This window comes from Rhea pennata, chromosome 3 (genome assembly GCF_028389875.1).
Source record: "Rhea pennata isolate bPtePen1 chromosome 3, bPtePen1.pri, whole genome shotgun sequence".
In the NCBI taxonomy this organism is placed as follows: Eukaryota; Metazoa; Chordata; class Aves; order Rheiformes; family Rheidae; genus Rhea; species Rhea pennata.
In genome coordinates, this window is record NC_084665.1 from 34,026,351 (window position 1) to 34,042,402 (window position 16,052).

The window sequence follows — 16,052 nt, forward strand, 5'->3', positions numbered from 1 at the left end:
CAGGCCTGCGGACAGTCACAGTAATGTGCAGTGGCAAAGACATGATTTAGAGCACAATTTCTCATCTCTTGAATCTACTGACCACCTAACCTTCTTGGGGGAGGGAAGCTTAAGCTATATTTTTATTTTCTTGTAGCACTGTGGTAGTGTTGTAAAAGAATGGGATTTAAGTAGATGCACATTTATTTTCCTCCCATTTTGTTTGCTTCCTTAGGTGGGGATGACGAGTACAGAAGTTCATTCTTATTTTCCTTCCTCTACCGCGGCAATGGACAATCCTCAGATACCTTTAAAGACAACTAGCTTTCCAGGAACCACAAATTGCAAAACAGTAGCAGAATATGAGAATGACAGTATGAGCTGTGGGTTCAGCACACCACAAAGAAGTATTAAGGAAGCCTCTCTTGGGGCATCCAAGCTGCTTCCTATGACAATACTCCTTATATTTTAGTGAAAGAAAAAATACAAGCTTTGCCCCTGCATAACTCTGACAAGGCAGATGCTTTACTTACAAAGAGACAAATACCAAGTACCCTTTTTTCCCAGGGCCCTCAGGCACAAGAATAGCTCCTATCATTTCAAGAAATCTGACATAGCCATTTTTTTCCTCCACCTCATCTTCTAAAACCTACAGAAAGCAGCATGAAGCAAACAGATCCATCTTTCTCTGCAGCAATCAGCAGCAACACCATATAGTTCACAACGTGCTCACATCCACATATGCCACATGGGGAGGGCTGTTCAGGACTATTCCGCACCCGGTTCCCAGATCCCTGCAGCACATACATGATTTCTTGTGTTTCCCCCAGTTAGCAACCTTCTCAGTGCTTTGTGGAACTGCTCTGAATAGCTATTTTTATTGTAACTCTGTGAAGGGAGAAGCCTGGCAAAGGTCTTGCTGCAACGAGATGGACTAAACCTCCATTGATACCAGTGATAGACATTGCAGCTGCACAAAAGCCTTTTTCTGCATCTTGCATGGTGCAAAAAATTACCAAGTCCTTTTCGCACTGTTTTTTATTCATTGCTTACTGGCTGTTATTCTTCTAGCTAGCTGGGACATTGTCCTTTCACAAGCATTGCTAGAATTGCCTGAACACCATTGTGACCACATCTGAAACAAGGTGGGTGAGGAGTGTTCCCTTGGTTCCCACAGTGAATTAACCACAGCATTTCTGCCTTCTCTGGTCCCCAGTGTTCATGGCTGTCACCATAGGAAAGATGTAGTAGCTCTCCTGAGGAGAGCTTCTAGTCTCCCACAAACCCTCTTTGACCCAGTGGCTGGATAACCTGAGGAAACAGCTGATGGAGAGAAGAAAGGGGGGAGGGGGGAATCAGGACAAGTATGAAACCCATCCATCCTTGCTTGTGCTTTCAGCAAAAATGGTGAGAGGAGAGGAAGCTCTCTTTCATCTTCCCCTTCACTGCACTGTCAGCAAATACCTGAACTAGCTCTGAATCCATGAGCTTGAGCGTCAGAGGTGATAGGGTACACCACTGTCAGGAGTGTGATCTGCCAGAGATTTCCTATCCCTATCTCACAGGAGAAGCTAGCCTAGGTGGCGTGGTCATGCCAATATGCTGGGCTATATCCCTGGCTTTATAAGCCAGAGACATACCTTCGGATCATATGCCACAGGTACCCCAATGAGACTGGGCCTGCAGTTACAAACTAATCATTTCAGGACTTCTATTTTGATTTACATTAGCAGTAGCTGCTGGGGACTGTCTTGCTTTCTCCAACTTGGTGAAAATTGTCCAAGACAAAGCAGGAAGAAAGGTTGGCTTGGAGGGAAATGAGTACTGAATTGTGCTGCTGCCTAAAACCTACCATTGAACAAGAGAAGGGAGTCTATAGACGCTAGTAACTACCTGATGCGGTAGCTCTAGTGAGAGAGGGGGATATACAAATGATGACGTACACCAGCAGATGACTCAAGGCCAACTCACATTTGGACAAGCGCCTTTTAGGCTCCCAGCCCTTTGCAGGGCTGGGATTTGCAGCAGCCCTGATGCAATAGAACTGGAAATGGCTCACCAAGAAGTGGAGGCACTCGGCTCCCTTGGGCAGATCGGCAGCTGGGTGATGGCTGGCACTCCTTCCCTTCCCCCCGGTGACGCCATGCAGTGGGAGACCCCAGGAGCCTTCCCTTCCTGCAAGCAGTTTCTTTAGGCCATGCACCAAGAGATCAGTGCAGAAATTGTGTCCTTGCCTGCACCTCCCACTCCCACCTATGCACCAGAGGTCCCTGTTTCACTCCAGCCAGCATCCAGCTCCACGGCAGGCAGGAGATGCAGCAAGTGAGCTGGAACTCCTCATCACATTCGTGTTGTGTTTCATGCTTTGATCACGGCTGGAAAGTTCCCCCCGCCCCAGCCAGGAGGCTCCTCCTCACTAATGAAGCACAGGAAGGAAGGAGGAGCTCAGCTCTGGGAGACAAGTATGAATATTTGTCTTAAAAAGCAAAAGTTAACCCTTTTGAAGAATCCTAATTGTTTCCTTTCACAGAGGCTTAAAAACAGCCCCCAGAAAGGAGACTGTTATTTCTGTTGTTGGATTATTTGAGGCTTGGATTATACTTTGATATAGAATCAGGATCCTCTACATTTCGAAATAAAAATTAATAAATAAAATAAAACATAAAACACTTTCTGGGACAGAGAAAGCCTAGCCAAAAAAAAAAAAAAAAAAAAAAAAATGCAAGTGCTTAAGCTCAAATCTCATTGTTAAACATTGGCTTCGAGACATGCACCAGCAAGGTGACACCAGCTCTAGGAAGGCTGACTGCCAAGCACATTTCTGGCTTCAGAGACAACATTGTGCACACCAGCTGCATAGGCGGAAGATCCCTGTGGATCTTCACCCAAGCATAACAGGCATTAAAGACTAGGGTTTTCTAGGGGTCCTATTATGCAAGTAAGCCAAAAAAGGGGAGTAGATGCTTTCTCTTCCTACTTAAGGCAAAAACAAGTCCTTTCACAAATGGGTTTAAAATACATTTAAGAGCTACTGCTGCAGCTCTGTGGATACCTTGGGAAGCTGATGAACCCCTACATGACAGAGAGGGCTTCGGCTCCTGGGCAGTCGCAGCAGCCTGAAGCTCCCACCAAGTGAGCACAGGGTCAGAGGGCCTCTGATCACCACAGTTATCCCACCCTAATGCAGAAGGGACAGGGCACAAAAAATGAAGAATGAATTTCTGGTATTACATACTTCATCCTTGTAATTTCACATATCAGTAAAGACTCGCAGTTCCCTTTCATAGACTGGAGCTGAAGTTTGGCATTTGAAATCAAGTTAAATCCTAAATTTTAGTTAGTCTCCCTGCTATTTTAAGCCAAGTTGATAATGCACTTTCTTTTCTTTCTTTCTTTCTCTTCCCCCCCCCCTTTTTTTTTATTTATTTTTTTTAAGCAATAGCCTACACACCTTGCCAGGAAACAAGCCAACATACGGAAACCACATGCTGCAGACTGACAACACTGCCCCAGTTCATCCCCTCATCAGGGCACAGGCAAACAGGGCATTTCTGCTTTCTCAGTGCCAGGCTGGCATCCAGGCAGAAGAGCAGGCCTCCTCCCTCCCCAGAAAAAAAAACATAGCAAAAAAAAATCACATTTTTACCAGAGTTATGTGACTCTGCAAGCACCATCACCCTCATCTCCCCTAAGATGTCCACATCAAAACCAGGACTAAGGAAGAAAAGGCAAAGCACCCTGCCTCCCTACACAAGTCTGACCAAAATACAGGTAAACAGCAACCACATCACAGATTTACCATAGCAAGAAGCTCATTAGCTGAAAAAATACGAAGAGAAAAAATAGCATCTGGCACAACAGACTTGAAAACCAGAGTTTGGAACTATTCAAGGGCCGGAGGAGAAGAAATCTTTAATTATTTTGTTTCCCAGCAGCAAGGCCAGATCCTGGAGGAGCTGTGTGGCTTCTCCCTTCCCAAAAGCTCCATCGCCAGAAGCAAAGGTGCCACCTTCATCTAAGCAAAAGCCAGAGGTGGAGAAAGAAAGGGAAGAAAGAAAAGGATAGAAAACAAAAATCAACCCCCTCCTCTCCCCCAGCCATCACTGGGGCAGCAAAACCCCAGCTGCAGTTTGGCTGCGTCAAGCCAGGCAGCCCTTACCTCCCTGCTGCAGGGTGCCGGCGCTGGGCCCATCCCACACACAGGACACCAGCCCCTCGCACTGTGGCCCCAGTCTGTTCCCAGTCAGGGGGAAAGGAAGAAAAAAAAAAAAAAAAAAAAGACAACAAATCTTCCCCCTGCATTTAGGCAGGGCACCTCTCCGCTTAGCGACAGCTGTCAGAGTTCAGGTGCACCTAGGCTCGGCCTCTGCTGACGAGACCCAGCTGCTGGGGGAGGCAGTTTTGTGTCCTGCCCCCGCCACGTGCAGTGTTGAGGAACAGCTCTCCACCTTGGTGCTCGCATCTGTGAGGCAGGCTGGTTTGACTCAAAGGGATCAGGATGGAGAAACAGGGAGCCCCTTGCAACGAATACAGAACAAGAGCCTTTCCCCGCGGTGCTCAGGCGGCTGCCGGCCGGCCCCAAGCCCGCGCTGGCAATTAGCCCCTGACTGTTTCTGGTCATCGCCTCTGCCGTGCCGCCAGCGCCGGCCACTGAGGCTGTGCAGGGGGCCCTGGGAAGCCCAATACTGCACAAACCTGGGGTGCTGCCAGTAGGGCTCCCGATCTGAGAAGCCAGGCAGGCGCTGCTGGGGAGCTCCCGGTTCACATGTCACCTTGGGAGAGCTGAAGATAAAAATGCTGATTTGTGGTTTCAAGATGAATTTGGTCAGTGAGCTGTTTCTGTTCGCAGAGACAGGGAGATCTACATGCAAATGCAACCGCTGCATACACTGCACCTAAAATGAAAACAAGGTGTGCCTCTAAGCGCCAAGGCAGTCCTCGGCCTGGGCCCTGGTTCACCCACTCCAAAAGCGTGCCCCAGTGAGCCCCAGCCTCTCTTTGCCTCCTGCTTGCCCTGCTGTCCTCTATCCAATGTCTTTTCCACCCACGTCCCTGAAGGCATCAGCCCTGATGTTGGCTTTCCTGGCTTCTTTTCAGCTGGCCTCATTTAACTCCTTCCTTTGAAGCAGGCCTCTCCTCCCCCTCTTTTCCATCACTCCCTTGCTGCCAGCACGCTGCTTCTGTAACTAAGCAAGCGTATGGCCAGCATCTTAAACCTGCACTTCCTCCCTTGGCCTCCTAACATACTAGTATGTCTTGCTGTGGAAAGTGAGCTCTTTGCTAGCAGGACTGGCTTGTCTTTCTGTTTTAAGTGAACTCACGTGTTCCCTTTGCTATTCTTTGCTTTACTCAAAGTCTTTTAAAAGATGACCCTGGATATGCTGATGTGGTGGCTCCATGGCTAGTTCCCTACCATTGCAAAGGGAGGACGTGCTTGCGTTCACTTTGCTTTTTGCTCCCCCCAGAACAAGCCGTGAACTCACCAGACCTGCAGTGACTGTGTCATCTAAAGAGCTACATGCTCGTGATCAAATAGAAAGACCCAGAGCTTAGCAAAAAAAATGCACCCAGACCCCAACTCACCTTTCAGACTTTCCAACAAAATGCACAGAAAACTCAACTACAAAGAAACTTTCTGAGACACAGTGGGGACAATATATCTTTAATTTTTTTGCTTTTTTTTTTTAGTATTACAGTATATTCTTATAAAAAGATATAGATAAAAAGGAAACTACAGGATTTGTACATTTAATTCACTTATAGTCTTAAACTGACTAAGAAATGAGGATACGCCAAGGCATTACAGCAGCACACAACCTCCCACTTTGGTAAGCAGCACTGTACTTCTAGCTTGGCAGGCAGGAGCACGTCCCAAAGTGACCTGCAAGTTTCAAGCTGAGCAGGCTTGCAGGGAGGAGAATAGCTGGAGATGGAGGTCATTTGAAAGGGAGAAGTGTGAGCACAGAGTGGCTCATATACCTGACATACCATTACAATTCTCAAGACTGCAAAGGTTTTTAAGGAGCCTTTTTAAAGGTAAGTGTGAAGGAGGGTTGAATGATTTGTTATGGAGGCTTTTCCAGGTCAGTTGAGTGAGAGCTCTTACTGGTGGACAGCCCTTCGCCATGCCCCTCAGGAGTCCTGTGCAACATCCTATGAACAGCCAAAACTGTCTAAAGCAGAGTTTTGATCCAGATGCTGCTATAAATTATGCTGGTGTAAACCCAGGGCAATCTGTACTGGCTATGCGGGAACTATTCCACATTAACACCAGTAACAGAGAAGACTGGTTTTGAAAGATCTTTTGGGTGTCCAAATTCTCTCTTGCAAAGTGATGCCATAACCTCTTTCTACACTAACGGCATACTTCTCAATAGGTGCAGTGAGCAAAGTCTAGCCAACTTCAGGGGAGTTAGAGTAGCAGATAATACACATGCACACACACACACACAAAAAAAACCACTTAAATTCTACATTTTCAATTGACCAAATTGTGTTAATCATGTTGGACTCTTCAGCCTACCTTCCTTTGATAACAGAAACTGAGGTTGCCAATGGGGGCTAACTACCTGGACAGCAGATGATCAGAAATCTCCCATGTTCTGGATAGAAGCTGAGCAGCAATGGCCAGACATCTAGGGATTGCTAGTGAACCTATGAGTAGAAAGCCAATCAGTAGAAAGATTTTGTTGATCCTATTGATGTTAATGGATGGAAAGTGAATGTAAATTCAGTGTCCCTTTGGCATCAGTCATTGGTTAAAGCTAACAAGCCGTAACTCTGAGCAAACTCTAAAGAACATAAACTTTCAGCAGGAAAAAAACTCCAGCACTTCTGGCTGCAAAGAGAAACTTGAGAAGAGGGAAAGAAGTAAAGAGGGGAAGGGGGGAAATCCTGGTTTCTTGGTTTCGGAAAAATAGGAAGGAATAATAGCTCTGAGGGGAGAACTGTCCAAGTTTGTCTCACCAACAAGTTTAACTCTGGTGAAAAGTTATAGGGCATGAATCACTTTTTTTACATCTATCTAAGCTACTTTGGCATCATGGCAAGAATTTGGGTTGAAGGGTGAAGCCTGAGTGAATAACTGTGCAGTTTAACACTTTTCAATCTCCCCACTGTGATTCTTGATGAAAAAATATTTTTTTAAAAAAAAGTGCTCTAAATTAACTGATCTGCATAAATTCACCATATGCTTTAAAACACTTGTCTTCCCAGATCCAATATCACTAGGGGCAGAGTGATAAGAAGAAAACCAAAGGAAAGTTTTTTTTTCTTCCTCCTTTACCACACCAACACTGCTCACATGCAGCCACTCACCTAGCTCAGCTTGCTGCAGAATAACCAAGCCAGATATCTAGCTGGTGTAATGCCCTGGCACGGTCTCAATAGTCTTTGCTGTAATGCACTGTATACATACAAATATAGCAAACTAAAATAAGGCAAAATAAATAGAGGTGTCAGATTTACAGGTTCCCCTTAGAGACTCCTAAAACCTTTTTTTTTAAAAAAAAAAAAAAAATTAACCCCCAAACAAAAAAACAAAAACAACCAACCCAGAAACAAAACTGCATACATCATGTACATCATCAACTGTACAACTGATCTCCATTCCCCTCATGGAAACTCCTGACACAAGCTTCTCCCATGCTCAAAGTATGAGCTTTCCTAAAAAAAAAAAAAAAAAAAAAAAAGAGGAAAGATTCAGCCAGTGGGGCTGGCCATTATGGAAACATCTACCCCACAGCCTTCTGACAAGGCCCCTCGCAATTCCTTTCCCTTTCTCAGACACTGTGACCACATTACAGAAATGCTTCTGAAGGACACCCAAATTGTCTCCCAGTTGGGAAGTCTCTCACCCCTAAACACTAGTCCTACATCTGCCCTTGTAGGGAACAGGTGCCAACACTATAGATGTGCTACAGGGCAGGGAATGTCCTTGCTGCCCTTAAGTCACTTCACCTTGTAGATTTCCAGAGAGCTGTAACTGACTGTGAAGAGTGACCCAGACCAAAGGGAGTGAAATGGGGAGGGAGCGAAGTAAGTTCTTCAGTCTTTTCTGGGGTCAACCTAATGCAACCTTCTTAAGAACAATGCAGAGATACAGAGGTAAGTGAGGGAGGACTAGACCTTTGGGGACAAGGTTTGGAGAACGAAAAAATACTTCCCTCTCACAGTGTGAGGAACTCTGTCATAAAGCTAGCGTTGCCTGCATTTCTGTAGGAAAAATAAAGCAGATTAAGTCCTGGATTATACACCTCTCATTTCCTCCTGTACTTATTTCTAAAGTGAGGGCAATTTTATATAAAATGTTGATGCCGTAAGGACAACAACAGACTTTGTTTTTCTCCAGTTCTCAGAGCCTGATGGAGAGGGTCACTCAGTGTTACGCCTCATGACAGCCTGCTGTATCTGCTGGAGCTCTGCTAGCACTGGAGGATACTGAATATGATTCTCCCCATCTCCTTCAGCAGTTAGTGACTCTACCACAACTGCATGTGAAGAATGGAACACAGATGCGCTCACAACACCCAAGCAACTAGATGTAAGGACAAATGCAGCTTCACCAACAATCTGAAGCTAAGCCCTAGAGCAGAGCCAACCTTTTCCTTATTTTCTATGTGGCCAGCCTCATCTCATATGGTAGACATACTAACAGGCTTCTCCACTTGTCACCGCTTTAAGAAAACACTACTTGCCTCAGTGTTCAACCAAGCTTTTCCCAAACCTTCTCAGTGAATGTTTAGCATGGAGTCAATAGTCAGAGGAGACTGTTCAGCATGCAGAAAGAAGCCTTCAGTCACCAGCAGAGGCTCTAAACAGAAGTCTGGTGCTCCATAGTGCTAAGAAAGTTGAGCTACAATGAATTGGGGCATGACTCCAGACTTTCTGTCAATTCCATTAACGTATCCCACAGCTATTTAAAGGATTGTATAATCTCTTATTCATTGTGTCTGAGACGGCAAAACTAAAGCAGATTTCTTTGACTTTCTCAGCATGGCTGGAGCACCATTTACCACTATACAGGATCTCTAAATCAGCATTGAACTGTGTACACAAGTAGACAGACGTCTTATCACACCATGTCCTCTCTCTGTTTTATGCTACATTTGTGGCCTGGCAAAGTGGCTTCAGTTTCAAAAAGCACAGCATGAACCTGGTTTAACCAGGTGGGGAGAATGCTGTATTTATATTCAAGGGTTTTGCCCTGAGCTGTTCCTTCTCTGACAGTACTGCCATGCTGACAGTCTGCCTTATCAAATAAGTACCTGGGGATCAAGCAGCTGTAAGCTGGACAGAGCCATGAGTCACATCTTTTTGCACCAGGGCTGACCTTGGCACTGTGCTTGAATTTCTGAGCAAGTCCTAAAACCAGGGAGAACACAGAGGGAGAATACTACAATGCTCTAATCCTTAAAAAAATCATCTTTGGAATTCAGAGATTATCCATATCTAAACTCAACTGTATACCAATTTGGCACATATTACCACCTCTCATACGGCTTACATGGCATAGGTTATATGGCATGCTTTAAAACAAGACAAACAAAAATGGCTGGGAAATAGCATGTTTACATCAGGGAGCAGCAAGGAGCTCGTTAATATAATTTACAAGAGACATTTCTAAAAATCCACTTTGTAATTTAAAATAAAAATGTTTTAAAAAGTGAGAGCTTTTTCTTAAATTTTCAAAAACCTTTATGAAATACAGTCTTTCTTCTAAAAGGTGCTTGTGTCCACTGCAGTGAGCATTGCTGTTAATTGCTAATCTCAGAAGGGGAGTGGGATAATAAGGGAGGAGAATGCACCCAGCTCTTGTAAGATACCAGCTCTTTACGATGAGTATTATTCAGAGGCGTGGCAGTCTGGAATGTCGTAAATAGGGAAATTCTGGGATGGGAGACTCAAAATTCAGTAAACAATGAGACATTAGAGTTTAACAGTTATGACTTATTTTGCTTTTTCCCATAGTTTACAAAATTATTTTACTCTCAAAGTGTTCAGAAAACCACCACAGTTTGCTTCCCCAGTATTGGGAGTATGTAATACTGATCAGGCAGTGTGCATGGAAGAGGAAGTTCTGTTCTACAGACTCAGTGCAGAACCTCATGTTGAATGACATTCAAAAAAATCAAATCAAATGATTAAAGTGACAAATGGAGCTTTTTTTCACTTCCCTGGGATTCCCTGACATTTGTGCTGTTGACTATTGATGCACAGTTTGCACCTCTAGTGAGAGAGGCAAGTCCCTCTCTCAAATGTTCTCTCTTCTTCTTGCTTAGAAGGAAGAATCCATCACCATTTCTTTCTTTTCCTTTTTTCCCCTCTCTAGGAAGGATAATCAAAAAGGAAGACAAGATTAAAAGAAAAGCCCATGACTACCCACATAATCCCCACCCTTTCCTAAAGCCATGAAGGTACACAGAATTCAGGAGTAAGAGGTGTCTTCTTGCAGATTTTTGCTTTTTTGGCTGTGCTTCACATGTGTAGTTTAAATAAAAAAATATTTTTTTCCTATGAGTTAACCCATCTCCAAAGCCTGCTCAGCTTATACAGTTCTGTGTCCTCCAGAAAAATTCTCAGTTTTGTATATGTGATCCTTCATTTGTTCATCCTGAGCAATCCCTTCAAAATGGGAAAGGCTGTGGGCTCCAAGGCTCTTCTTTGACACCATTTGTATCTTACTGAGTTACGTGATTCTCCTAGGTAGGAGTGAGGTGTGCGCAGTGAAGCCCGTTAGATGGAAACTCCAGTTCATCCCAACAACAATTGCAATGAGTATCAGTTGAAGGAGAAATCTAATTTCTTGCAGCCAATGACCCCACGTGCTTTTCACTACTTTTGACCTGTGGATGATGCTAAGGAACTCCCAGTTTCCACTGGACTGTGCTAAGAAATGTTGCACAAACAGGTAAGAAATGTTCAGCTGTTTCCCTTCCATCCTCTGGCAACAACATCAGGCTCCACAGGTATCTATTTCTAACCCCAAACAGGCAGTGGCTTACTTTTCTGAACTGCAAGCCAGAGCTCCTTTCCTAGGAGATGTATTTCTTAGCTTTAAGGCTCAACCATCAAAAAATTCTGGAAAACAGCTTCTATAAAAGCAGAATCCAAAAGACTTTTGCAAAGTATGTTATGTTGATTCCGATTCTTGAATTCCAATTTGTTCCTGAACCTGATTTCTTCCTTCTGACCATCACTTATTTTGGACAATGTAGGCCACACAAAACTATTATACAGCACAGAAGATCAAAAGCACTTTTCAGGTTCTAATTGATGGCTTTCTGTAAAATCCAATCCTGGAGGGGAACTGGAAACACCAAGAACTTATTCTTGACAAGACCCTGAGGCCATTCTAGATCTTGAAGAAGCAACAGGTATGTTACAGAGCTGCTCTACTGCTCTGAAATTAATGTCTTCCTTATTATCAGCAAGATGGAGAACATTGCTAGTTTTTACTTTGGCACACAGAAAATTATCTTTCTCCAGCTGCAAGGCAGTCTGCAAGGCCCAAGTACTTTCTGTCATCACGGCGAGGCTTTTGATGACACAATAAAATCCCAGAAGCAAGTCTATTAGCTCTGAATGGCCAAGTCACAAACCCTGCTGGCTCCATAGAGGCACTTTTATAATGGTTCAAATTAGGAGCACAGAGGAGGGACGAGAAGAAAGCTGATCATAGAAAGGTAATGTCTCTAGTCACAGGCCAAAGAAACCCTTTGGAGCAGCTGTCAGCCAGGTGCCATTGCACACATTCACCTTCCTTGTTTTGCACTTTTTCATTATCTTCTTTTGGTTGATTATGTTTCTTCCTCTTCTAATTAATAATTTAGCTTTGTCACCACCCGCTCCCGGCTTGTCTCTAAGCCCTGGTTCCCCGAACGCTTGCGGTTTCGTTTGAGCTTGGATAAGTCTTTGTCAAAGACTTCACCCGACCTTAATGCTGATACCAGGTCATCAAATTCTCCACTCTCCTCAGAGATACTTCCTGCTTTTGCTTTCTTTTGTCGCCTCTCTTTTTCCCTCTGCTCTTTTAGCTGTGGAGAAAGACACAGAACTTTAGTGTTAGCTAACTGAGCCACTAGATTACTAGAGATACTGTCAAGGAACAGATAGGTGTACTGGTATGGTTTAGGGAAAAAAAGAGGTCAGGAGCTTGCTTACAAGGCTATCACCTGTGCCAAGGGCACATGACAGCTGTGCTGGCTTTCCCCTTTTCTGCACAGGCAAGCAGAGAGCAGGAGAAATGAGGAATATACAGTATCTCGTGTTTGCCTCACAAAGCACTACAACCATGGAGCAAGGAGGAAGCATAGGATCTGTCTATACTGCAGTTATTTTGCACAAGTTTTACAGCAGGCTAGTGTCAGCAAAGTAACCGTGCCAAAGTGATACTCCACAAATGGTGCTGGCATAAGCAATTATCTAGCTTCTAGGGGCAGGCTTGCAGCGACCTTTGTGCAGCAGCAGCTACTGTGTAGTAATAGTACATAACCTAGCAAGTTTAAAATTAGCTTGAATGTGTCTACACAAACAACAGTCACTATCATAGACACCAACAGCCTTGCACTTAGGCCAGGTGTAGCTATATAAAGACAGGCAGAAAGGTCACAATGCTGCAAAAGAAGGAAAAGAAGAAGGAAAAAAAATCTGATAGCCATAACATAGGCTGAAAGCTGAACAACCCGGAGAATGAAAAGTACATGAGAAATCAAAGTATCAGCAGAAACGCTGTCCACCAAACAGCTCATGTTTGGATGGAGGCAGCATCTTGCAGTGGTGGAAACAGGAAGGAACATTGCCTTGAATCCGGGAAAAAAACGGTTATAAACAGAAAGAGTAATGAAACAGTCCAAATAGACTGTTAGTGTAACATGGACAGAAAGTACTCAGCCTGGGCAGAGAACAGAACCACTGATTTTACAAATCATTGAATAGGCCCATCTGTCAACATGAGGCCCTTTGTCTCACTAAAGTAGCATCACGGAGCTTGGTTATCTCCCACACTGGTCAGCTCCACTGTTAGTGAAGACATCAAGGCACAGATAAGACTTTTCAAAGGCAGGTTGTTCATTCCGTGCTGCAGGAAGACTCTTTCCATAAGCAAAATACAATTTGTCTTGATGCCAAATCATTTCAGTGCTTTAACAGTGGGCTCCTGTACTTTCTAGGCTAGCTAATATGAAACTTAACCTTAAGTCCTGGCATTTATCTCTTTGTCCAACAATTCCAAGAACTCTGCTGACATCCTATAGTTTTACCTGCCTCCTCTTCTGAACAGAGCAGAAGAGGGTGCTTTTGGAATAACAAACAGTTAAAGCAGCAGTTCTCTTAAGCATAGCCTGGGGCTGTGGCCACTGCTGGGGTTAAAGTGCTGGCAGAGTAGAAGGATGCAGAAGAATGCCGAGCTGTTCTCAGGCCTCAGGAAAGTCTGAGGTTAGAGGGGGAGGCTAGTTCACACGAATCCCTGGGGATTCACACATCAGTCTCCCAGCAGTAAAATCAATGATGCACACAAGCTCTCTCACCACGTCAAGGACAAAAGCAGCCTCAGTAATCAAGGCATTAAGGCCAACCAGAGAGAAATATTGCTAGAGTAGGTTGAAGCAGGCGCCAGGGCATTCAGTGTGTCACCATATGTTGTCAGATGACAGGCACAGAGCAGATGATGATAGAGTCTGAGTGGAAGCTGACCAGCTGGCAGAACTGAGGGAAATCTGGCTCCAAGAGCTCTTGTGCAGAGCCTGCAGCCTGAAAAGAGGACAATCTGGCCCTGGGCAGGATATCACCATCTTGCAAAGTGTCAGGTCAGAAAAGGTAAAGTCAGAGTTGGGTATCTAGACCCAAAGGAGGTAATTTGAGAGCCAAATAGCATGCCCTTGAGGTCTGACAAGACAGCTGACAGGAAAATATCACCATTTGTGAGTTGTGGGGCCAAGGGAGATGACAGGGAGAAGGGTATGAAACAGACAGGATAGCATATGAGCACTGGCTCTCTCAACCTCTCTCTCCTGAGAGGCACAAAGGTGATGAAATGAAACCCCTTCCTGTGCATGTGTTCTCACCATGGCCTCCATGCGTGCCCTGCGCTCCTCCTCTTCCTTTTTCTTCCTCATATTCTCCAGATCTTGCTTGGCCTCTGCAAATGACTGTAAGAAAGTGTCGAAGATACCAAAAAATTCATCTGGCTGCATCTTGCCCTCATTCTCTCCAAAATGCTTCAATGCCTTGGCATACTGTCAAGGGGGCAGAAAACATAACAGCAAGAATTAGGCAGGCAGACTAGTAGGGCAGCAAAGAAAGCCTAAGAGTAACCACACATGTAATTTAAACCCCTGTGAGCATTCATGTGGTGAGTAAAAATTCCTCCCTGGCAACCCAAGCACCTCTGCCTTACAGCAGGTGCCTCTCCCCCTAAGTAATCTGCTCTCCTGGGTATCCTTTGGGCAACACAGTGCTGAAAAAACTAGTATCTTCTGGAAAAAAAAATGTTTGTCCAGTGCCTGTGGATGACAGAGTGATTTCAGAGGACAACTGTCTGTCCACACCTCAGTTGCAACTGTGGGACAGCAGGGGCAGGAAAGACAGTATATCCACTGAGCTAGCTGGGAAAAAAATACTAAACAGGTAATTTTAGCTCATCATTTCCCCTTCTACCTTCTTCTTTCCTTTTCTCCTTAGATCTACTGCTAGAAGGACTGGAGTTAGAGAGCTTTTGAAATAATCCTACAGCCTGTTCTCTCAGGAGCCTTTTGCTATGTCATCCATCTCTCTGCAGTCCTCTGAGTCAGGGTGTTGCCTGAGAGAGTAAACTATGGACAGATATGGCATGAGAGAGGGGCAAGGAAAGCAGCCAGGGCTCCCGGGCAGACTTAAAAGAGAATGAATACACCACAAATGGCTTTTATTTTAAAAGGCAAATGTTGAGGCTGCAGGATACATGTGGAGGCAGCCAACTGGCAGGACTTCAGTCACAGGGCAGCCCTGATCTGGATATGGTGAAATCACAGCAAATCCTGGCTCTTGGACATCAGTCCTGCAGTACTTGTACTCTCTCCTTTGCTCTCACACACTCACAAACATCCCTGTGCACTGACTGAAATGCACTCAAATGCATGTGTATATAGTCTTTCAGTACCATATATACACGTTTGTAACTCTTATGTAACTGTATACACCCAACTTGTTCAACCACCTTCACTCATATACCTTTATCACAACAGACAGTACTGGCAATACTCTCCTGATGGCAGTTGCGCATCTTGGCACAACTGCCCTAGCACTCTCTACTAGCACTTTAATGCACCACCACTGACAAGAACATCATCCCTAAAAACATCCCCATTCACTAAAACAAACCCAAGGTATGGATTGCCTTCAAATTATGTGTACTCAACTCATACTAACACAGCCCAGCTTTCGTTTCCTTGGGTGGGTGCTCTTGAATGGAAATGATACTAAGAACAATTCAGGCTCAGCTCCCAAGGAGAAAATGAGTTTCAAAGCAGGTCTTACAAACAAACCCCTTTGGCCCTCTACCACATAAAGCATAAACAATGTCTCCCAGTAAGCTGCAGGGGGAAGAAATCTCCAAGGAAAGCAGCTTCCTTCTGGCACAGCCTGAGAGATTCAGCATCTCCCCTCCTCTGCTTTCCTTGCCAGGCCCACAAAGCAGTTTGAAGCAATAGCTTCTTCTTCTTCTTCTTCTTCTTTTTTTTTTTTTTTTTTTTTCTCTCTAAGAAGGCTGTGTTCTCAGCCAGAAACAAACAAAGAAACTCAAAGTATCTAGAAAAAAAAAAAAGTGTTGGAAGAAGTGCAAGTTGCTTTGAGCTACCAAACATGGCAGGAGTTGAAGGAAGCACTACAGCAGTGACAAGTCATGGAGGCAGTTCAGAGTATGAAAACAGCAATAGATGACTTCTCCTTGTTAACTCCTTTTCTCTGAAACTTCTGAAGACACACACACACATAAACATGCACACACATTCACTCTCCCTCTTTCTCTCTCTCTCTCTCTCTCTAAATCTATGCATACATATATACATATACATATATACAGTATGCTTAAATACTAG

At 44.5% G+C, this 16,052-nt stretch overlaps 1 protein-coding gene across 8 annotated transcripts in view; it reads right to left on the reverse strand.

The window, feature by feature from the left end:
* Nucleotides 1-5,625: 5,625 nt before the first annotated feature.
* Nucleotides 5,626-16,052, reverse strand: part of DAAM2 (dishevelled associated activator of morphogenesis 2) — a 212,752-nt gene continuing 202,325 nt past the window's right edge. For all 8 annotated transcript variants that reach the window (XM_062571966.1, XM_062571961.1, XM_062571963.1 and 5 more), the window contains 2 exons: nt 14,043-14,213; nt 5,626-12,014 (listed from right to left, as the gene is read on the reverse strand). In XM_062571966.1, coding sequence (XP_062427950.1) covers nt 11,799-12,014; nt 14,043-14,213 — 387 coding nt within the window. In that variant the 3' untranslated portion in view covers nt 5,626-11,798. The remainder of the gene's footprint in view (nt 12,015-14,042; nt 14,214-16,052) is intronic.